This window comes from Protopterus annectens, chromosome 2.part2, assembly GCF_019279795.1.
Source record: "Protopterus annectens isolate FY-2018-M chromosome 2.part2, PAN1.0, whole genome shotgun sequence".
NCBI classification, from domain to species: Eukaryota; Metazoa; Chordata; order Ceratodontiformes; family Protopteridae; genus Protopterus; species Protopterus annectens.
In genome coordinates, this window is record NC_056730.1 from 479,499,431 (window position 1) to 479,524,430 (window position 25,000).

General features: G+C 36.8%; 1 protein-coding gene across 1 annotated transcript in view; it reads left to right on the forward strand.

Moving 5' to 3' along the window:
* Positions 1-25,000, forward strand: part of SV2C (synaptic vesicle glycoprotein 2C) — a 1,515,246-nt gene that overhangs the window by 1,380,508 nt on the left and 109,738 nt on the right. The window contains exon 12 of the mRNA XM_044063964.1: positions 9,241-9,400. Within this exon, the coding sequence (XP_043919899.1) occupies positions 9,241-9,400 (160 nt within the window). The remainder of the gene's footprint in view (positions 1-9,240; positions 9,401-25,000) is intronic.

The following is a 25,000-nucleotide window of genomic DNA, read 5'->3' on the forward strand; positions in this document are numbered from 1 at the left end:
CATGTGTGCACTTCATTTGGTAAGATCCACCACGCTATGCTATTACTAACCCTACCAGGTTGAAACCATTGGTTTTATGCCCATTGGTTGACCTATATGACCCTGAATGGTCATCTACATTGTGATGGGTCAACCAAGCCAGCGCTGTACATTAAAAGTCTGTAACCCATTAAGGGCACTTCTTGCATTTTCTGTGTCTTTTTTTCTTTTATTTAACTCCAAAATAATGTATAGCCTCTTAAATGTTACTAGAAATCTGGACTCTTTCATTGGGTTTTAGGGCTAATGCTATGGGGCTGTTGTACTCATATTTTGAGTCATCTTTTATCCCTTTTTTAAACCATCTATTTACTATTTCATGTATAAACTTTCTTTGCGACTCTGGTAGTCTGTAAGGTGTCAAGTTAACCTTCTCTTCTGGAATGGTTTGAATATGGCACTGAATCAGGCTTGTTCTGCCAAAGCAGTTCTATGGCAGGCACTGGAATCAAAGGATTTTTAAAATTAGAGTGTGAGACTGTTTTTTGGCCTTTAGAAATCTAGCTCAAAACTTCTCATCTCCTCTCATTATTCCTGGCCAGTAAAATCTTGCTAAGATTTTTGTTTTAATCTTGGCTATTCCTTGGCGTTTTCATTATCTGTTACCTAGAGCCTTCCATTATTTGAGGTTGTGCTCATACACTGGGAGAAATGGGTTTAGATCTCTGGCCAAGTATTGTTTCTTTTTATTTTTTTTACCATAGTGAAATCTCTCTTATTGGTTCATTTCTCCTTCTCATCACTCACCTGTTGTTCATATTTTGTTTTCATTTCTGTGGTTTCCTATTTTACCTTTTCTGAAAATTTAGAATTCAGTCCTTTGGAATGCACCTTCTAAGTAAGTGGGTCATTTTCTTCAGTTCTACTAGTAAACTTCTAGTGTCTGCTTTGTAACACTTGTAGGCCACAATGATACCATTACTCTCTGATTTACAACACTTATTGATTTTAACATTGTTTTGGGTATGTCCCTTACTTATATTATTTTCTGCTCTTACTGGCTCCTCTGTCATAGGTCTACCTTGACTTATTTCTTTAAATAGCGTTGGTATGTTCCTAGCTCTGTATTCTTAGCTGTTTTTTATATGTATAGTGCTTCTAACACTATGCTTTAATCTTTGTTGGATTCATGCACTCTAATGAATGTGTCTTAAGTATTACAGCAATAGGATTAACTACCTTCCCAAACAGTTCGTCCTTCTAGTAGGGTAATAAGAATACTGTTTCTCACCTCCATGAATGCATACTCCTTAAACTGTTTTATTAGTAAGGGTTTTCTTTTTACATACATACTCCCCTTTTATCAGCATGTATATTGCCTGAATCAAGCAGTCCTTGCAACTTGCTGCCATCAATTAAAACATTGTACTTAATTAACTTTGAAGAAGCACAAGAACATAATGCAGACTCAACTATTTTATCAGATAGTTCATCACGTTTCATAGACATGGAATCATCATTAGTAGCATGCTTTTCAGTTATAATTTTTACTAGTACTAGTATAAAATCTAAATATGTGACCATTTTTCCACATTTTATTTATTACCAGTATTTGACTCAGATTTTACTACAGGTCTAGACTGTTCATGTCTATACATAGTTTCATGGCATAATAATCCTTATATTAACAGATCTCACCACAAGTTAATTGTATGCTTTAAGTCACATGTTTTATGAGAAAAAGTCCATCTATGAAACTTTTGAAGTTGTGTCTCTAATACCACCAATGCCGAGTAATGCCTTTTTAACATTTTATATCCCTGAAACTCATCCCCGTCTATCTCCATTGAGGCATTCAGTGGTTCTCCAGTCAGCTGGGCTGAAAGGATTCTGGCACATTTAGTTTAGTCCCAATCCCTCTGCTCAGCTTTGTACTCAGAGGTGACTAGATATACCTCAATAGTATTCACCTCAGTTAGTTGCTTTAATGGTGGTACTGCCCTCAGTCTGGCCACTGCTATAATCATTTTGGCTGCAGCAGCAATGATCTACAGTAACTGTTCAAAATTAATCATCTTAGAAAAGGGATCAGTACACAAGAAAACTCAGTAATCTGGAAATAACTCCTGGCATATACCACAGGGCTGCCACTTTCACACTGAGGAAAGGCTTTGCTCCAACAGTTCTGCTCACACAAGTTAGAGAAAATTATATTCAAAACAGGTGGCCTTCTTGCAGACAATGAAAGGTAAGGTATTAGGATGCTGGCACAGAAAAATGTACAGAGAATGTCCTCTGCAGTCCACCATTGTGAAATAATAAAGGCAACATCAGTCCTAGGAAAACAACATATAAAAATATTAGTAGATTATTATTTATTAGAAACATAGTGGATTTGATTAATGAAGACATGTAGACTAGTATCATGGGTTGTGTTATGAATAAAGCACTTGACATTGTATCAAATTTTAAATGCTGGCTTTAAATTAAGGCATGTTTTTTATCTAACTTTTGTATATTCATCAGTAATATATGTTGAAATAGCTGGTTAGAACCTTTGGGAATGGGCAGATAGAAACATAAGGAAAACGTGTGTTAGAGAAAACCAGGAGTGTACACTGAAACACTTTCTGTTTGGATTGTTAATGAGTACAGTAGCCAGATTTATAAATAGAAAAGTAAAGAAGTTTAAATGTTTATTTTAACCTGGGGTTAATAGCCATCTGTTATTGAGTAATGTTGATGATTTAGTGTTGATTGTAAAAGAAATGGAGTTTGTTAAAGATATGTTGGGTAAAGTAAAATATTTCAGGGAAGCCTGAATTGGAAATTAATAAACAAAAATGAAAGAGATAGGGGGGAGATGAGTAAAGTAGAGGATACAGATCTTTTTCTACACCAAAACTGGTACTTTGAATGGTCATATTCTAACAAGAACAGACATTTTGTTGAAGTGGGATAACAATTTGTCGCAAAAGGAAATTATAACTTTTTTGGAATGTTTTTAAGCATTTGCTTAGGATAAAAGGTGTGATTAATTAAGAGTATGCTATGGAGTAAGTTGAGTTTTTATGAGGTCCAGGAGACCATTGAGGAGCCTAGCCCCATTTTCCAACTGCCACAGAGCAATGTCTGGTTAAGTGAATTGCCCAGATTCACACAGTAGTCACATGGTGACTAAGGGAATTAAACCCTGTACAACAGGGAAGATTTTAACAGCTCATAGCCTTAATCCTCTGTACTAATTGCCAGACTAATAGTTTGAGTCCACAGTTCCCAAACCCATGTGTACTTGTTATCTGGAGACTAGTGTACAACCACTCAGAACTAGTTTGAATGTAATTTGGCAATGACGTTTAAACCCTGCTAAAAGTGGCATTATTTATTCTAAGAAAGGAAGGGGTAGTGTACAGATGATGAATCTGGTTGTGTGTGCTTTTTTTTGATTAATTTACATTTATTTGATTGTATACATTTATTACAAGAAGGGAGTAATCTAGTGGATTGGTTACTAAGGTACTGGAGATCAGCAATAATAATTTTAGGGGAAAAAAGAACAATAATAAGTGTGTGGTCTATCCAACCGAGCTGTGGCATTAGAAAGAAGTATATGAAAGAAAATAAAGATAGAAACTAAAAAACTATGGTGTCCTTCAATCATGCAACAACATTTTGAGGTGACATCTTGGGAGGAGTTGTCTAATGATATTCAGAAGGTTTAGATGAATAATTTTCAACTCAGAGTTATGAGACCCTTTAATGAGATTTGCACATGACAGATTACCAGTTAAAGTGCATATGTTGTATAAGGGTGTGCAACGATTGTTTTGTTCTTTATTATACTGTTAGGGGTGGCAATACATTTTTTTTCATTGTTTAACATACAGAGATTTTTTGGGTCTAATTAAATACAAGACTAAAAAGGAAAGAAAAATGAATAATAGCTAATGATGGATATGTGAATGTTTCTGAAAAAGAAAAAAAGCTTAGGGATAGAATCATTAAATCTGTTTGATTTGTTTGGGTAGAAGGGTTGGAAAATGTGTTATACAATAAGAAGCACGTTATATGCCATGATTAACTGCAATATTTTTATACTGAGTGTATTACTAGATGTCTAAACATTACAATTTAAAAGTATAATTATGCCGTTAGAGAAAGAGAATGAGGACAGTGCCCAGTTTAAACACTTTAGAGTTTTTCTAACACAAAAATCCTTTTTATAGAGTAGGTGAAGTTGGTGAGTATAGTAGAGGTAAGGACATTACCACTGATTTAGATTTTAAAATTATAGTAGGCAAGTGTTACCGAACACTCCCATGCTGTCTGATTTAAATGATCCCATTAACTTTAAGGCACTCTTAAGAAAGACGGCCTTTAAATTGTTATTTTTTCCTTGCACAGTTGTTGTTTGCATTTTCAAAAGTCTTTAATGCCATATGTTTAATCAATTTAATTTCTGTCACATATCATAGATACAAACTATTTTAGGTTGACGTGATATATACATACATACATACATATAATATGTATGTATATATGTGACCAGTATGATGAAATCTCACTTCCTTAAAAGAGGTAGAAGGCCTAACATTGATTTTATTTGTGGGGTTATTAAAATCCATTCACGTCTTTCTACTACATTTTTTATTTTCAGAGATGCACACACTAATTGCCATTCATTGTTGATTTTTTTTTTTTATTTTTGTTTGGGTTTACACTAACAGTAAAGGAAGATGAATTGAATGAGCAGTTGAGAAACTGAGTTTCAGTTGTAGCAGAGCCCCAGACTTCTCTTTTGTTGTCTGCAAATCATTTATCTTATCCAGGGACAAGGTGGTCATAACATCCCTGTATTCTTCCCTTATAAGACCCATTATTGAGTACAATGCCCCTTTCGGCATGTACCTCACGAAGCACATGCAGCAGCTGGAGAGACCACAGAGGTTCCTCATTCAGAGAATCCAGGGCCTCAAACATCTACCCTACACAGACAGGCTAAAAGTCCTGTCCCTCTACTCAGTCTCCTACAGAATCTTCAGGGGTGACTTCTGCCTGGTCTACAAAGTAATCTCAGACCCCACCCTGATGGGACTGCTGCATATCCAAAAGTCACGCTCCACTCGAGTAACCTGCATGCATGACCACAGCCAGGTCTGTAACATCAATAGGATTTGCTGGCAGCACAGATTTGTGTCCTAGAGACTCCCCATTTTGTGGACTAGACTCCTTCTCCATGTAAAGCAGAGTACCGCATTAACCCTTTTTAAGCGCAACCTGGATAACTGGATGGGGAGCAGAAAATACACCCCTGGGATTCCACCTGTGTCCCTGCTGGACAGTGGCATAGGGTGCTGACTTGTTGGAACATGGGCTAAATTCTTGGCTAGGCTTGTAAGGGCCTCAGGGTCAATAGCCTAGTAACTTGCTATGAATTTAAAAGTTTTCATCATGATAATATGTAAAAATGCACCAGTCATGGTAACATGTTATGCTAATGCATTCATTTAAGCCTGGAAATTTTTTTTAAGAAATTTAATTTTTTTGTTTTGGATAAATTATTTGATAATCTCCATGGCAGAGATAGATATAGTAAAGAAATTATTTTAGAAGATGATACATTTCCAGACTTAAATGAACACATTGGCATAAAATATTTTTAAAAAGTATATAGTTTTATATTTTGTAGTATCCAGTTATATTGTTATTTTTGTCTTTTTATGCTGATATAACTTTAAGTGTGTACTTATTCAAATTATTCAGTGATATCATGTGATTATTCATGTGCCATGACTGGTAGATTTTTACACATAATCACGATGAAAACTTTTAAATTGTATTTTTTTACTTTTTGTCCTGGTCTGATGAAGTTCATATTATTAAATGAATAAAAGTGCTTTTAATTTGTTTTTTAGCGCTTTAGAATGCTGTTCTTGGTCCTTTCAATATGCCTTCCTTCACTAAAACAGCACAGTAATAACCATTTAGGAAATAACTCAGTTAAGCCTGGGACCCCAGAAGCCCTAGGGTTATAGATGCTCTGGGGTGCATTTTCCCAACCTTTTAATCCAGTGGTGACCTAAACAAAAAATGATGAGTAAGAAAAGAATTTCAGTCTTATTTTTTTACTTTTAAAGCAGACATAAGTTGTGCCAAAGGCTTAATGTTCAAAACTGACAAAATAATAGCTCACAATAAACAAGCCAGTTGTAGTGAGGGTACACAGATCCTGTCTAGGAATAATGGCTGCCTCCCTAATCCCTGCAAAAAAAAGACAGTCAAAGTTGTGCATCCCTCTGGTGTTAGATTGGGATGAAAGGAGAGGTGCAAATGGCTACAGTCATGTATTTCAAGTGCATCCTCACTCTTTACCCCTTAACCCAAAGGCAGCCACCTGCATATGTCCCTGATGTATGATTGTGAGGAAATTGAAAAAATGTTTGCAGTAATGCATTCTACTTTGCTGCTTCTGGAGAGTACACTGCCCATGCACATGCTATAGTAACCTTCTTTGTACACCTCCAAGGTCTGTGAGAAAAATAAAAGAAACAATGACCACACTGTCCCAGCCCAAATACAGGCTACAATGACTTCCTGTGCACACCTCTAAGGTTTGACTGTAATGAAAATTAAAGAAGTGATGACCACACAACCCCCAGTCCTCCACATAATCTACAGCAACCTTCTGTATGCACACATCTGAGCAGGGCTGGATTTAGAATGGGTTTGACTGAGGACAAGGCCAGCACTAAGTCCATGTCAAATCCATTTATACATTCTGGGGAGTGGGGGTCATCAGACTCCTAGAAGTTCTAAGGCATCTGAAAGTTCTGTGATGCATTTTATGTCTAACATTTGAAATACAGTTACTTGTTAACTGCATTTTTACTGATACCCAGAAGAGTAATGTAAGTGTCCCGGCATTACTGGAAGTGTGCACAGATAAAAATCAGTGATTTTTTTACAAACACAAACAAGCATAAACCATAACAATACTAGTTTTGCACTTATTCAGCAAACAGCAATATATTGTTCAACAGTGGTACTGCCACACCAGATCAGTGACTTTTGTTTAGCAGTTGTCTAACAACAGCATGGTTAAGTCACTTTTATTTACCTCATTGAGGAGTAATGCATATCTGCCACTGTCCCTAGTTTCACTGACCATTCCTGAGTTTGCCTCATAATTTTTCTCTGTCCCTTCTAAAAAACATTTGATTTGCTGGTAAATCATTCAGGATTACAAGCAATCAATAAATCCAGAAAAAAGAGTGCCATAGTCTAAAAAATGCATGTTGGTATAACATATATTCTACTAACTTTGTAAGTGAAGTAAAGTAGTATTTAAAACATGTTCTTTATTTTGAGCATTTATTCTGCTATTGTTTTTGGCTTTGCCCAAAATTCTTGAGCAAAGAAATTGAGAGTTATAGTATCTGGTGTTTTGCCAGTATTTATAAAACTCCCTGATATAGAAAACCATCCCTGAAGATCGGAAGCATCAGCTCTTCTTGAAATCTAAGGTATGCACTGAGATCAGTCACTCTGGGCTGCTGATCTCTCCCGTGCTCACCTTGCTCATGTTCATTATCATCTTTATCTGACAGGGTCATATCACAGCCCTGTTCAGTTAAAGAGAGTAATCAGGAAATTAATACATTTTTTCTCCTAATTTTCCCCAGATGGCAACAGCTTTTATGAGGCCCCCACACAGTCAAGGATGATTAAGGAGCCCCCTGCAGCCACATGTATTGCAGATAGCTAAAGCTGGCTATGTTGTTAGTTTTAGTGAGAGAATATCCACCAGAAGGATTTGACTAAGCATGGGGCACTATGTTAGCGGTAAAATATTTAATGGAAATGTGAAGCCTGTTACTCAACAAAACACTCTTACTACAACCAGAGATATCTTTGAATTTTAAAGGAGATATAAATAAGAGTTATTACTACCCACTTGGTTTATTAAGTACACAAGATTGCTGTACTAGCTTTTGTTGGTTTGATAGACATGTTACAAAATATCAAGATAAGATAACTTGTTGTAGTAGGGGGGCCCCAAGGAACAGGGGGTCCCCAGCGACTGCAGGGTTCGTTGTTGTCTAAAGTTGGCTATGGTTCCAGCTTTATGTTACATGCCTATACTGTTTGGCATGTTTTATGCAGGTGTTTCTTGTCATCTCCATTTGAGCCTATGTCACATCTTACAAAACTTTATTTTATTGAAAACCATCAAACAAAAAAACAAACATACCCCCAACAATACTCCCTAAAACCTATTAACTTAATAATAGCACACAAAACTATGTACATCAATTCTGATATAAGGATTTTTAATCTATCTTCAGATGAACATCTCATGATGAAATTATGTGGAACTAGTCCACATAACTTTCACTTCTGAAGGGATGAAAGCACTTACACTTTTTTATTGTTTTTAGTTGTGGCGTTATCAAAACAACTCATTCAGAACCTTCTGGCATATTTTTTTATGTGATCTTCAGATCTGAACACACTAATTACTGTTTGGTTTTGATGCTTTTTTAAAATTATTTATTTATTTATTTTGACTGCATGGATCTTACTAGAAAGGGTAATTTTCTGATACCACAATCTTACTCTTAGTATGAATTGCACAGCAATCAGTGTTTGTCATTGCAATTTTCACTGTTAACTGTTAATATGTCACATTTTTATGTGGCATCCCAAGCTTAGATGTGTGTGTGTGTGTGTGTGTGTGTGTGTGTGTGTGTGTGTGTGTGTGTGTGTGTGTGTGTGTGTGTGTGTGTGTGTGTGTGTCACCTGCTGAGCTGCTGACACTGAGAAATGGTGACAAGCATTTGATAAAACAATAGATAAAGAAGCATACTGTACTTCCAGAAAACAGATGTAAAGTTCAAGTTCAGTTTTAAGAAGCTATACAACAAAGCAATATCAATCAGTGGTAGCCATTTTTCAGTCTGTATGATAATGTAATGCCTTCCTGTGTGGTATCTGATTATTCGCAATGCTCTGTGAAGCATTCTGGTCCTCTGGCAAACCGCATTCATATGCAATATATGTCATCTAATATCTGAATTACAGCTAATATCGTACCCAGCCAGCTATTATTGTACACTAATTGCTCACAGCAGTATCTTAATATTTAATTGATGGAACACAGCAAATGTTTTAGAGGAAATGTTTTAAAACAATCAGTTTCATTATAACAGTAATGACTGGTATTTCTGTGAGATCTCATAACCTATGCATTCCATTTTTTAGGTGGTTCAATGGTGTTGTCTGGGATTAGTTGTTTCTTCCTGTGGTTTGGAACAAGCGAGTCCATGATGATAGGTATGCTGTGCCTCTATAATGGCCTCACCATCTCAGCGTGGAACTCTCTCAATGTGATCACTGTGGAACTCTATCCAACGGACAGAAGGTAAGTCTGACAGGTTCACTGCAAACGGTTTCACAATACTGCACTCACTGAAGCTGTCCAGTAGCCCTTCTCCAGATCTTCGCTTACTACCAACTATCCGCATCCCTACAACCCTTTGGATTTTCTTTCCCCTTCTCCTTCTTTCCCATTAACTTATGTTATATGACTCTTTTTCACTTCAATTTATTTTAACATGAAGTAGCTTTGATTATTGTGTGTTTGACAGTGGTTATATTTTGTGTATTTCTTTTATATTGAACATCTCTTTGTATTTCCTTTATTGTTTCCCAGGGCTGAGCCTGAAGATAGTCTGCTGGGGTATGTGCTTCTGTGCTCTACCCCAGTCAACAAACAAAATAAATGAAGTAGTATTCTTTTTCAGCATATCGTGACTAAGTGCCTGTGTAAAAGAAATTGACCTTCTGACGGACTAAAGTAGATATATTTCAGGATAAAGCTTAGCTGTGAGATATCAGTGAACTGCAGCCTTGAGTCTACTGGGTGTAAAATGTCAGAGGGTATTAATGAAGAGGGAGTTATGGGAAAATAAATCACACAGATTGCTGACATGTAACTCAAGATTTATTATGGAGTGACATTCATTTTTCAATTACATCTTACATAGTCTGGGGAATTTTCTTTGAATTTTAAGCCTTATAAACAGAACTTTCTATGCAAATCCATTTACAGATGTGTTGTTTTCAAACCTGGCTTATATCCATTTTAGTTACATCTGTAAAACTTGAGTTTATGCCAGATTAATGACTCAGTGTTATAATTTTTATAAATTTAAAATACACTGCCAGAAATCTTGTCATCTGTCTAGACCCAGCCAAGACAGTTATGTATTTCTTCATGCAAATTTATTCCAGCAGTCATGCACCAAGCCATAGACAGTTTGGCTTCTATACCTGAGGCTAAACAGCTTTGCATTCTTTCCCATTATGACCTTTACTTATTCCTTACTCACAACAAAGTGTTTTTACCCACTAACATCATGAAAATATATGCTTTACCAAATTTCCTGACACAAGTGGCATACCTCAGTTATATCTCTAATGTAGCACATCAATAAACTGTTAAAAATTCAGGTCTGCTCAGATGTTGTGATTCTGCTGTATTATTTAGTGCCTTGGTTTACATCCTTTGTTTGCAGTACCACAGCTGAAAATTCATTTAAATCACCACCTTCTTTAAGTCATGCCATGCAGGAGCCGGTCTATGTCTTATGTATCTTGTCTGCGTGTATAAACTCCAACAACCCTGGCAGTTTAGCAAAGACGATTAAGGCTAAACAACGTTAACATACTTCATGCTGTAGTCATGGATCTGATTCCTTCAGTCTCCATTTGCTTATTGTATGACTCTTAGCAAGTCACTTAACCAAAAAGTGACCCTAGGTCACACTTCGGTAGAAGTAGTAGTGCATAGTAGGTTTACCTGATTATTTTGTTTCCTTACAATACTTATCTACTTTGCAGCTTTTTTCTAGAAATATGTTTTACTGACTTTATTAGCAATAGCAGCACAGAAGCCACCAGGATATGCCACAATAAGTGAACAGATTTTGTAAACTGCAAAGAAAGGAGAAAAAAGTACATATAAAGGGTATATATACATAGAAAAATAATCATAAAATGATGTTTGGTATGAGCAGCCATACTGACTTAAATCTTCATGTAATCTCTGTATCACAAGAATGATACACATGCAGAAACAGCATTTGCATTACATATTTAGAATCACGTGAGTAAACTTAGAATTTTAAATGTCTTGTTATTAATATACAAACTGTTGGGGATTTGGGGGCTATTACATTTGAACCATTTTTCCTGTCAGACAAAGACCTGAAAAGACTAAGAGTTCAATAGTGGTGTTATATTTTATGCATTTACTTATCTTTCTAACCAGATAGGTGGACTGGTCTGAAGACTCTTTAAAGCTATATATATATATATATATATATGTGCATATATGTGTGTGTGTGTGTGTGTGTGTGTGTGTGTGTGTGTGTGTGTGTGTGTGTGTGTATGTAGATTTTGCTTTTCATGAAATCTTTGTGATTCAAACAGTTCTCTGTGTGTGAAGGCATTTCAAAGTTTAGATACTTTGATTGCCTGTGATGACCTCATACATATAAAAATATATATACCATTGAAAGATAAGAATATGATAAAATATGTAAAGATGTCAGATTTTAGAGTCATTGTAAAAAGACACTAGCTGACCAGAGAGGTGTTAGCATCTTCTTGGACTAGTATGTCATATTTTACTTATGTATTTTATTTTGTTAAGCAGGTTTTCAGCTGAGTTGAAGCCTATTTTATGTAGATTCTGAGAGCACTGCTCATTACATGACTTATACACAATCACACTGTAGGGAAATGGAAACTCGGGGAAACTAATGTTTTCACAAACTAAATCATTTTGCAAAAAAATCTATAAGTAATACAGCAATAGCCCATGGCTGGGTGTGGGTAAGGCTGGATTTACCCACGGTTGGTGTGGGTTGGTCATTTGGGTGAAGCCCGAGTGACCAAACAAAGCCAACCGTGGGTAAATCAGCATTACCCACATCCAGTCTTGGGTTATTGCTAGTACACAATGACATAATTTCAGAAAAAAGTTACTTACTTTTCTTAAATGCTGCCCTTGTATAACGGCACCATGCTGCTCTTCTGCATTTTACCCCAGTATCCTAGTGCTTTCTTCATGTACTGCGCGTGCGTATGGGACTTTCATTCCCATGCTTACGCAGTACATCAGTGCTGTGTAAAGGAAGCAATGGAGAAAGGAAGATCTGCATTACCTTTTTTTTTCTAATTAAAAAAATGAAATTGGGAGACTTTCAATGTACGGGAGAAACAGGACAGAGAAAATCTAAGGATAATCAGGTACATTTCTCTAGTTTTGCATAAAGGCACAATGTACCTGACCATCCTTGTATTTTTCTCTGTACAATCTGTCTCGGTTTTTTGAAATCTCCGTTTTTTGAATTTTTTTTTTTTTTTAAATAAAAAAATAAATAAATAAGTAGTGTTTCTGTAACATATATTAATAAAAAGAAAGTCTTGGCGATCGGATTTTTTTCCATTGGTATATGCTTGGTTTACAAAGGGCACACTGTTTGGGCTTACCAATCAGCGTGCTCGTTTTGGAATGTTTGTGACCAGCCATTGTATAATACTTAATATGTCATATTTTAACAGGGAGGCTATCATGTTTATTTATTTGGATGTGAGTCACTTTTCTGACATCTAGTATTCTGAAACCAAATATATTTAGTATCTCCATTTATTCCTCTTTTTAACAGAAAAGTTGGATAATGTGGGAAAGGCACCATCATAGGGATTTTTTAAATTATGACATGTCTGCCATGGTGATGTCACATTTTTTATGTATGTATTTGCTTGTTTGCTTATTTATTTATTTGTATTTCATTACTGGAGTAGAGCTCTGATCTCAGTTGACCAATTTCAGTCTTGACCTGGGAGAAGTAAATGTCATTAATTGCATTTAATGTCAGTTTAGATTAATGCAGATTTCCAAGTAGAAGTCATGCTATGTACATTTATCAGCATTACTCAATTATATGTAGGTCCCACAATGTTCTCTAGGTGCTTGTGGGCTTCAATCTACTACTGAGACAAGAGCAGGCCCATTGGCTGCCTAGTGTTCCTTCTCCCTAGACAGCTCTTTGGCCATTGGATGGTTACTCATATGCTGGTTTGTGATCATCACAATAGGATTATTTTCTGCATGTTATGATTGCTTTGATCTATTCATCTTGATTTTGTTTATATTGCTATAATTCAGAATTATATATTACCCTCTGAACAATTATCTGTTTGCACTTTTGTGAAAACAGCAGCCGTTAAATAGCAGTATCTCCTTTTTCATGGAAATAGACCTGTTAAATTTTTAGCCAAAGGCTCTTTCAGAATATCTCTTCTGCTGCTTTTATCTAATGAGTTTATTTTATGCCAATAAGTATGCTTGTGTTTAATATTTATGATTGTTTTATGATTGTTTTCAGAAGTTTTGCATTCTGGGAAGATGTGCTATGAATTAAAATGATTCAATCCGTGCAGCGTTTTGTGTGCAATGTCTTTACCTGCCACGTTCTGCAAGTTCATGCTTAAGACTTTAATGACATTCATGTCCCATTGGCATGTCAAATTTAACCCTAAGTGGTTATTATTCAGTGCTGAGCAGTGGTATCTTGATTCCTGAGACCCTACCATAGAGAAAATAAGGTGAATGTATATTCAGAAAATATAAATTTAATTTTTTATATTCTGCGTTTCTGTACAAATGTTCCAGTTCAGATATACACATATGGACATTTACAAAGAAGGGATATGAGGAATTGCCCCCTCCCCCATACCCTTAGTTCTGACTTATTTTGAATAGAGCTTGCTTGTGAAACACTAAGACTTCTTGCTGTAAATAAAAAGGGAAATAAGGCCTGGATAATAGCCTGTAATCCCAGGCTATGTTGTCTGTGGTGTGTAGGCAAAGCATTTCTCCACTACGCCACTTGAACTTTTCTTGGTTCTTAAAGTAAATACACTTATAAAACTGTATATTTTTAAGGAAATGTTCAAAATTACTTTTGTTTTCTTTCTCTTCCATTGACCTTGGCTCTCTTGGCACCCTGCAAGTTGTCCATTATTATAACTTCTTCTCTTCTGTCATATGCAGTCTGTTTTCAAGTGTGTGTGGAGCCTTTATTGATGCATTAGCACTCTTCAAGAAAAATCTTGATGATTGGATGGGAAATAGGAAATTCACCCCGGGGATCACTTCTGTGGCTCTGCTTGATGGGTACAGGAAAATAATTTTATTGGGTGGCGAAAGCCAGGGTACCTTTTTGGCTAGGCTTATATAAGCACTAGGGCCAATAGCCTAGTAACTACCTATGAACCTATGAACCTATAAGGACTTATACTGTACAAATATCTACCAGTGCTAAGTTTTTAAATAGTCTACTTGTTGCTGACCCACTGGCCTCCCCCAAATGGCAGTCAAGAGGTGCCGTAAACCTTTACTTCCTCTCCCCATAAGAAGAAATCCAAAATTTCCCCACCAGTTCTTCCCCAACCAGCCATTTCTCTAGCAGCTGGGCTAGTAGTTGAATCCAAGTTATCACAGGCCCTAGCAGATACTCAGCCAGTGTAGTTGAGACAGTCTTTGAAGTATGATTGTTGGGTTTTTGCTGTTTACTACAAAATGGAATCTATAGACCTGCTCAGCCTTGCGTGTAGTGAGCTTATACTAAATATAACAGGTCTTGTGGGTAAATAAATAAAACAAATCTACACCATAGATAAGCAGTAGAATGTTGCCATAACTGCATGCATAACATTAACTGATTTCACTTGATTAGGTGTCATTACGTTACACAGCAGTCAGCTGTGTGGTATAGCATGATAAAGCCATAATTCTGACCCAAACAATCCAAAACTGACTACAACTGAGTTACTAAAGGAGCTAATAACAGAGGATGGGATGCATGGCTGACACTAACTTGCCCACACTGGGAAGAGGGAGGTGGTCTGGCCCATTACAGTGCTGACACCTACCAGAGAAAGAGGTACGCATCATGCTGTGTTTTGTTTGAGAAAGTCTGTCCAGAAGCCTGCATGTCTCATGTGCAGAAATGTACATGCTCACAGCAGAAGGTATAGCAAGCAAGTCTGTGAATGCACACATCAACTGATGGGAGAATAGTTAAGGCCAGACAATGGAAAATCCCTCATAGCTGCCTGGGTGGCAGCTACACCATGACCAGCTCTTACCCCAGTGAAGAGAATAAATAGACAGGGTCAAGGTAGATGCTTGATGGTGGGCATGCGGTGAGAAAACCAATACACAGACACAAAAAACACATTGCAGTCTTTCTTCTAATCATTACCCACTATTTTTCATAGTTCCATATCCTCTACACTCAATTGTCTTTCATTTTGTACTGTTCAAGATAGACTGATAGTCTCTATTAACAATATAAACTAATGCATCAATAACATAGTTAACAGTTAATGCCACAGAAGTCGTCTTCTTCAACATATGTCAGTCTGTGAGAGCTACCTATTCCAATCTGCCAAGTTAGAAAAATAACTAATGGGGGAAATACTAGCTGGCACCTTTCAAAACTTTGTTGCATGCGTGCATACACACACACACACACACACACACACACACACACACACACACACACATACATAGAAATACTTCTGTCTGTCTTTTCCATGTCACAGAAGTTGCCCACCTACCACAGAATAAATTGGCAACCAAATCAAAAATCTGGGCAAACTTTGCTGCTGGTTGAAAGGCTTCTTCATTGGTCTAGAACGGCATCAAGAAGTTAGCAAGACCTGTAATGTAGTTGCTGACATTATGCTCCTCTTAAAGGATAATGTTGCCAAATTCTAGATCCTAGGAAGTGATTTCTTGAAGAACCTGCAATGCTGTCATGCCTTTTATGGTTTATATATGATGATCTCTCTATTTTTTGCAATAAAGACTGGAGTAAGGAACTAGCCAGTGGTATGGCTAAATCTGGGTGGTCTCTGTGCTGAGGAAACTGAAACTAACTTAATATCCCCTTCAAGTATGAATAACACCATGAAAAAGATTATATTAAGGTGTATAACTCCTGTAGCCATTGAATGAAAGGGGGTGGAAACATGCAAAGTTTGGCACTTTGGACTATATTAGGGTACATTAATGCAAATTATAGAACAGGCATGGGCAAACTACGGCCCGGGGGCCACATGCGGCCCGTTAAACGTTTTGATTCGGCCCGCCAAACTTGAAAAAATTTAATAAATTAACCTTGTTAATGTTTTATTTCCCCTGCAATTCTGATGTTTCCTCACTAGATGGCGCACTCTAGATATATTGGCTTTGTTGAGATGAAGCGTAGGCCTATTACTCCACGTTTGCACTTTACCCTTTGACCCACCGCCCCTCTATGAGCGGACCCAAGAAAAGGAAAGTGGACAGAGAATGTCGAGTGTTCAATAAGGAGTGGACAACTAAATATTTTTTCACTGAACACCGATCATCTGCTGTTTGCCTGATATGCCAAGAAACTGTGGCGGTTTTTAAAGAGTATAATATTAGCCATCACTTTGCCACAAAGCACGCTAATTATGCTAGCAAGCTCTCAACAAAAGAACGGGAAGCTGCTGCTGAGAAGGTGGCAGCTAATTTGAAGACTCAGCAAAGTTTTTTTCACCGTCAAACTGCCATTCAAGAGTCAAGTACCAAGGCCAGTTTTATGCTTTCATTCAAAATAGCAAAGGCCAGCAAACCACTGTCTGAGGGCGAGTTTTTAAAAGAATGTATGGTAGAGACAGCAGGTATTTTGTGCCCGGAGACCAAAGACAAATTTGAGAAAATCAGTTTATCACGGCGGACAGTGACTCGCCGTGTGGAACTAATAGATGAAGATATCACCAGCAGATTAAACAAAAGGCGAAGTCATTCACTTTTATTCTTTAGCACTGGATGAAAGCAACGATGTCAAAGACACTGCTCAGCTCCTCATTTTATCCGAGGAATCAACGAAACTTTTGAAATAACGGAGGAGTTTTTGACAATGGAGTCTCTGAAAGGACAAACACGGGGAGAGGACTTGTTTGAACGGGTGTCTGCTGCCATCGAAAACATGAAGCTTCCCTGGAGTAAGCTTGTTAACGTCACCACAGATGGATCTCCGAATTTAACGGGAAAAAACGTTGGCCTGCTGAGGAGAATCCAGAATAAAGTGAAAGATGAAAACCCTGACCAGGATGTCATTTTCCTCCACTGCATCATCCACCAGGAATCACTATGTAAATCGATGTTACAGCTGAATCATGTTGTGAATCCTGTGGTGAAACTCATCAACTTCATACGCGCACGGGGACTTCAGCACCGTCAGTTCATTGCGTTCCTGGAGGAAACTGATGCGGATCACCAGGACCTGCTTTATCACTCCCGTGTCCACTGGTTGAGTTTGGGCAAAGTGTTTCAACAAGTGTGGGAGCTCAAAGAGGAGATTGGCGTGTTTTTGGAGCGGCAGGGGAGGACTGATGAATTTCCTGAGCTGAGCAACAAGAGCTGGATGTGTGACTTTGCGTTTGCTACAGACGTATTTTCACACTTGAATGAGCTCAACGTGAAACTGCAGGGGAAGGAGCAGTTTGTGCATGACATGTACACAAACGTGAAAGCCTTCAAATCCAAGCTGGATTTATTCTCCAGGCAGATTTTGAACAAGTCATTCACTCATTCTCCTAGACTAGCCATGCTGAAAGAGGCCGGAGCAAAAGTAAAGAAATACAGTGAGTCACTGGATGCACTGCACGGAGAATTCTGCCGTCGGTTTTTGGATTTTGACAAAATTGACAAGTCACTTCAATTGGTGGCCTTTCCTCTGTCACAAGACCCCGAAACAGCTCCAGAGGAGCTTCAGCTCGAACTGATCGACCTTCAGTCCGACCCTGCCTTAAAAGAGAAGTTCAGCTCTCTGAAACTAAATGACTTCTATGCTTCACTCAATGATGCCGCGTTTCCAAATCTAAGGCGAAAAGCGCAGATGATGTTGGCTTTGTTCGGTTCTACCTTCGTGTGTGAACAGACCTTCAGCGTCATGAACATCAACAAAGCCAGCCACAGATCCAAGTTAACAGACCTACACCTCAGATCCATCCTGAGAATTGCCACAACAAAACTAACTCCAGATTTTGATGCGCTGGCTAAAAAAGGAGACCAACAACACTGCTCCCATTAAAATGTGTGTGTCTCCGTGATACGCACGTTGTTAAAATAAACAGTGCACGCAGATCAAATATAACGCTTCACAGACTGACTTGCTGCAACTGTTTCGTCCTTGCACTGGTCGTTGTTGACTTTTGGCACCAGGGAAACAAACTGAATAAAAAGAACAGGACAAGTACATCTGCATCTCCTACCGGTTTTGAAAAAAAAGACAGTCAGGAGGAGAGTGATGGTGATATCCTGAAGGATAACAGAACTTTCAGTGCTTTAAAATAAAATGGTCATTTATTTGATTTTCAGTGTTTAAAGACTCATTTCGAAGTCAGAGATTTTATTGTAATGCTTTTCTTCATTTTCATTGGAAATTAAAGCACATGTTTTCTCCATATCCCAAGATGTGTATTTTTCCCCCAATGAGGTGATGTTTTCAAAGCATGCCATCTATCTGCTCCTGTTCCGGCCCCTTTGTCAAATGTTAGAACTCAATGTGGCCCACGAATCAAAAAGTTTGCCCACCCCTGTTATAGAATATCCCTCATTCAGAATGCTATGGGCAATTGTTGTTCAGCTCATCTGTACATTTTAGTGAGAAATAACTCTGGAACCAACATTTTGTCTGTTTAGTATCTGCTTCCTGGCTTCATTGTTTCTCAAACCATATATAAACTTGCTCAAGCAAGTAAATTGGATAATCAAAAATCCATTTCTTAATTCTCGAAGAAATGCAGAGAATAGGACATTCCTATACACTGATAAAATAAATTGTTCACTTTAAGCATACTTCACTGATTTTCAGTGATAGACTTAACTGGATGCCTTCATCAGCAAAAATAAAAAAATCATTTTCTTCATCATCATCATCATCTTCTTAATAATCATCACGCTTGCAATATTCAGGCTCAGTAAGGACTACCATACACCTATTATAGAGGTGGTGTAACACAGGCACATAGCAACCAGTCTGGAAGCATCCAGGCCTTTTATTATTATGGCAGCAGCTGCTGCATCAGAAAGAAGACTGTGCTGCCCCACATGCACATTAGCATTATGGGTACTTCTCTTAAAATAGCACTGTCACTTTATATATTACATCCTTTAGTTACGTACAAAATGCAAATGGTGTTGCCTACTCCATACTATATTATACTAGAGTTGTCAAATGAAATTTGATTCACACATTGATTTACAAACAGATTGTACATATGACATAACATAGCATTTGAATAGTGAATGTATACAGAATTATGTATAGCAGTTGAGGTTAACAACCTTTACTATCTTAATAAGTAGCATAGTCTTTATAACGTCTAGCCATCTTAACAAGCCCTCCAAATCTAGAAGCCTTACAGTCAGTTCTGGTAGAAGTCTCAAATGATCGTGTAATACAGCATCAGTACTAGGAACATGAGGGAGAACAGGAGACTCGCTAACTGGAACGTCATGTGCAGAACACTTTTGTAAACCAGGAACAGTCCCTCTGACAGCGACTTATGTCAAGTCTTGGAGAAGACTCTCCATGTCAAATAGCCTCACAGGCAGTTTACATCTCTGTGCTGTCAACAGTCCAACTTTGTTTAGATGTCTTCTATGTCTCTTAGGTACTGCCCATCTTTGGTCTCAGTTATGTACAATCTCTGCAACCAGTTTGTTTTAATGAAACCAGCTTCTTTTTGCACTATTTGCTTATCATTTGACTTTTGTATTCTTAACACTTTTTCTGACCTGAAGTTCAGACAGTGTTCTGTTAGGTTTATCATAATAACTGCTCTGCTTTTAAGTTTTTGTCAAGCTAATTAAACATTAGGTTTGTGCTTTGATTGCAACAATACTGATTATGTACACAGCTTTGCCTTTATTCTCCTCCCTGTCAGTAACTGAGAAGGTAGTAACCCACATGGTTGTAGTGGTCACTGTTCCTAAATTTAAACCAAGCCAAGAAACAATCTTGCTTCACGCCAACATCACATTTCTGCATTATGTTTTTTGACAATCTGACTGTCTCTACTTAGCTGTTTAACTGTGGATATATTGGACTTGTCACTATTTGCCTGAATTTCCATTCTTGTGAAAATTAATGAAATTTTTGACTTGCAGACTGCATACCACTGCCAGAAATAAGGTTGTCTGGAATCCTGTGACCTGGTAAAATGCATTAAGAAGCAGGTTTTCTGAATTTGATTATGTGTGATGTATATTTATGACTTGTGGGCGATAACTAAAAAGGTTCAGGTTTTGCCAGTGGTACAGTATTAATTTCCAGAGAGTAATGTGTACTGACTTTTTTTTTGGGGGGGGGGGGTAGTCTTTTTCCCACAAGAGGTGCAGTTCTGATATTAATATCTGCATTTCTAGTTGCAAGTTTTAACATGATGTTTAGAGTATGTGGATTGTGTAGCAATCAGTAAAATTAACTAACATTATTGCTCTGAAAATATTGGAAGCATTGTTTAATTATATAAACAATTTAAGTAACAAAAACAGAACCCATAGGGGCCTAATAGCACTGGACAGTGAAGAATACAGTTGTAGCAGATTACAATTTATTATTACTGACACAGACCTGTGTGACACAGTAGATAAATATGTTGTCTTAAATAAGATAATCCCCACTCAATTGTTGCACCTGCAACATATTTTTTCTGTGAACATCACCGTCAACAGTTGCTGAGTTCAGACTTGCTACAAAGCTTATCAGGTCATCTTTCATATCTGCTACTTAAAACTTAGATTACTAAAGCTGAGTTGCAGGGGGCTTTTCACTTCACTGAATTTGACTAGTAGCTATGATAACTCAGTACCAGCATGCCATCTTTAGCAGTTTATAACAATTTGCTTAAATTGATGGCACTCAATCAATGCAATTAAGTCCTGTCTGCTCCATTATTTTATATAAAAGTACTTAAGCAGATACTTTCTGACCGCTGTTTAGATAAAATGGAGAAGTGATAATTTACAATGTCTGCTTAAAATGTTTCCCCTGCTTTTCATCAAGAGTAAATTCACCAAAACGTCAGTCACATGAAACAAACTGGTTGTAGCTTTAGTTCAATTTCTTTATTTATGAAAGTACCTAAGTCAATGTTTTCTGACTGTTGTCTAGATAAAATGGAGAAGTTATAATTTACAATGCCTATTTGAATTGTTTCCCTACATTTCATCAAGTGTAAATTCACTGAAGCTTCAGTAGCATGAAACAAACTGGTCATGGATTTAGCTCATGTTATTTATCTTTTGTTGATTGGGTTAGTCCTATTAGGCTAGCAGACTTTTTTCAGGGGAGACCTGAGGTGGTATTTATACCACTAGGAGAAATTTGGCTAGGGAATCAGGGAACTTCCCTACTCACTATGACCTCGTACTGCGTGCTGCTGATGAGTGTGAGCATCCTTTCCTAGTGCAATAGCAGCTGGGAGAACAGCATGAAAACATAGTGACTAAGCAAAACTGAGTAGAGTTGAATGTCAACTCTGTGGAATTCAGTGTAAGGAAGGATCTGAAATGGACAGGTATGAAGTATGGGACAAGAATGTTGTGCCTTCAGGAATAAAGACACAACAGGTAAGCGCATTCATTTTAATTAAGAAAGAGACTTATTGTAATATTGCTGAATTTCTAGAAACTTTTCTGGACAAACAGGGTGCCTAGAGAGGAGTTGTGGTATTGTATGAGGAAGTCGGGAGTGTCAGAGAAGTATGTAAGAGTGATACAGGATATGTACGAGGGTAGTGTGACAGTGGTGAGGTCTGCAGTGGGATTGACAGATCCATTTAAGATGGAGGTGGGATTACATCAAGGATCAGCCCTGAGCCCTTTCTTATTTGCAATGGTGATGGACAGGTTGACAGACGAGATCAGACAGGAGTCTCTGTGGACTATGATGTTTGCAGATGACATTGTGATCTGTAGTGAGAGTAGGGAACAGGTGGAGGAGACCCTGGAGAGATGGAGATATGCTCTAGAGAGAAGAGGAATAATGGTCAGCAGGACTAAGACAGAATATATGTGTGTGAATGAGAGGGAGGATAGAGGAATGGTGAGAATGCAGGGAGTAGAGGTGGTGAAGGTAGATGAGTTTAAATACTTGGGATGAATAGTTCAGAGTAATGGTAAGTGTGGAAGAGAGGTGAAGAAGAGAGTACAGTCAGGATGGAATGGGTGGAGGAGAGTGTCAGGAGTGATTTGTGACAGACAAGTACCAATAAGAGTGAAAGGAAAGGTCTACAAGAGGGTAGTGAGACCAGCTGTGTTATATGGGTTGGAGACAGTGGCACTGACAAAAAGGCAGGAGTTAGAGTTGGATGTGGCAGAGTTAAAGATGTTAAGATTTGCACTGGGTGTGAAGAGGGTGGACAGGATCAGGAATAAGTACATTAGAGGGTCAGCCCGGGTTGGAAGGTTTGGAGACAAAGCCAGAGAGGCAAAATTACGTTGGTTTGGATATGTGCTGAGGAGGGATGTTGAGTATATTGGGAAAAAGATGCTAAGGATGAAGCTACCAGGTAACAGGAAAGAGGAAGGCCTAAGATAAGGATTATGGATGTGGTGAGAGAGGACATGCAGGTGGTTGGTGTGACAGAGCAAGATGCAGAGGACAGAGAGAAATGGAAATGGATGATCCGCTGTGGCGACCCCTAATGGGAACAGCTGAAAGAAAATGATTTCCAAAGAAATATGTAAAGAAAAAAGAAATATATCCATGGAATAAATATGTTGTTAAGATTTTTTTGGGAAGAAACACAAAAAAGTTAACATTTAATTTCAAACAGAAACTGAAAGAAAGACTGTTAGAAACTACTTGTTAAAGAACTTCTGTAGTGAAGTAAGGGACATTTCTAGAGTTATTGATAATAGAGGACTTAGGACAGGGTCTTGTGACTGTAATGTGATTTTGAAAATGGAAAATGGCAAAATTATGCATATTCCAAGCATGATTAATGTTGGTAGTTAGAGGGCTGTGGTTAAATACTGGGAACAACCAAGAACATGCTATTTTTTGTTTTGTTTTGGGGGTTTTTTTGGGAAGGAAGGACATCTTGCAAATAATTGTGATAAAAAAGATTTTATTAATGTGGGGAAGCTGGTCATGATTGCTAGAAATTGTTGGAAATTTTTTTTTCTGTTCGTTTTGTATATGGATTGAAATAGATTGAAATAGATGAAAATAAGGAACATATAAAATAGGGAAATTAATTAAGAGGATTAATGAAAAGGAGTGGAACAAAAATGGTCACGAGATTATAACAGAGTTGGGAAAGATCATCTGAAAATAAGAGATTTTTTAAAAAAATAGTTCAGAATGATGGATAACATTTAAAGAAAACTATATAAAATAATGTATTTAATATGAGAAAACAGCAAAAGGCAGAATGAAAAAAGGACTATAGTGAAATGCAAAAAGTTGCTTTATACAGTCTTGATAGGAATGAAAGGGAATATTTTAGAAAAGAAGAAAAAATGTATTAAAAGACATAAGAGAAAATTAAAAATTTATTATATATGCAAAATTTTTACAAGGATAAAAGGAAGAAGTTCCACTATATTTAAGTAGAAGAGTAAAGGAAAACAGTGGCATGATGATAGAAATGAAAAATAAAATAGGGAAAATTGAAAGAGAGCAGACAAATATAATGAATATAGTAGTGAGGTATGTGAAAGAGATGGCAAAAAAAAGAAATAAAAGGAAGAAACAGTGAGTGGTAAAGCAGTTTACAGAAGAAATTAATAAAGAAATGGAAAAACAAATTACAATAATAGAATTAGAAAAGATAATGAAGAAAGTAAATGTAAGTTGAGCAAGCGGATCTGATGGTATAGGATATTTAATGTATAGGGATTTAATACAATGGCAAAAAGAAATTTTGATAAAAATATTTAATGAATGGTTAAATGATAGTATTAGTTATGAAGATATATGCAGGGGTGTTATGAGTTTTATATGGAAGAAAGAGGAAAAGAATGACATTAAAAATTGGAAGCCAATAATGTTGAATAATAGCAATTATAAAATATTTATGAAAATTTTACAAAAAAAATTAGAAAATAAATTAAATTATAAAATGGAAGATGCTATTTGTGGGGTTAAAGGAAAATGATAACTATTAATGATAATTAGAGAAATAGTGGATGACATTAAGAAAGAAATAAAATGAAGTAAAATTAATAGTAGCTGATATCGATAAAGGATTTGATTCAGCAGAGCATGATATTTTATGGCAAATAATGGGGGGTTATAATTTTAGCATAGAGATAAAGAAAGTATGTGAATCAATGTATAAAAATACTAGAGTTAGGGTTTTAGTAAATAGTTGGTTAAGTGAAGAAATAGGGATAACTAAAGGTATAAAACAAGAATGTTCATTGAGTAGTATTTTGTTTGTGATGATTATGAATAGTGTAATAAAAGGGAAAAATACAGAAATGAAAAAGTAAATATGTACGGGAAATTGGAGTGATATATATCCTATTATTATGACTTATGCTGATGATATAATACTGATAGCTATATATGGAGAAGAAATGAAGAAGGCAATTACAAATGTGAATGATAGATTGCAAAAAGTTGGATTAAAAATTAATGAAGAAAAATGTAAGTGTTTTGGAAATGATAAAGAATTGGAAGGAATACAGTTTGAAGAGAAAAAGATAACAGTATTAGGAACTGTTTTTTGGAGAATATGATATATTGAAGGAAATATGGGAGAAATTTTTGAGATATCTAAAAGGATTTACTGTTATCTGGAATAGGTATAGATTGTCTTTTTTTTTTAAAGTACAATTGATAACCACAATATGGATGGGAAAATTATCATATATGGCCAATGTATATATGAT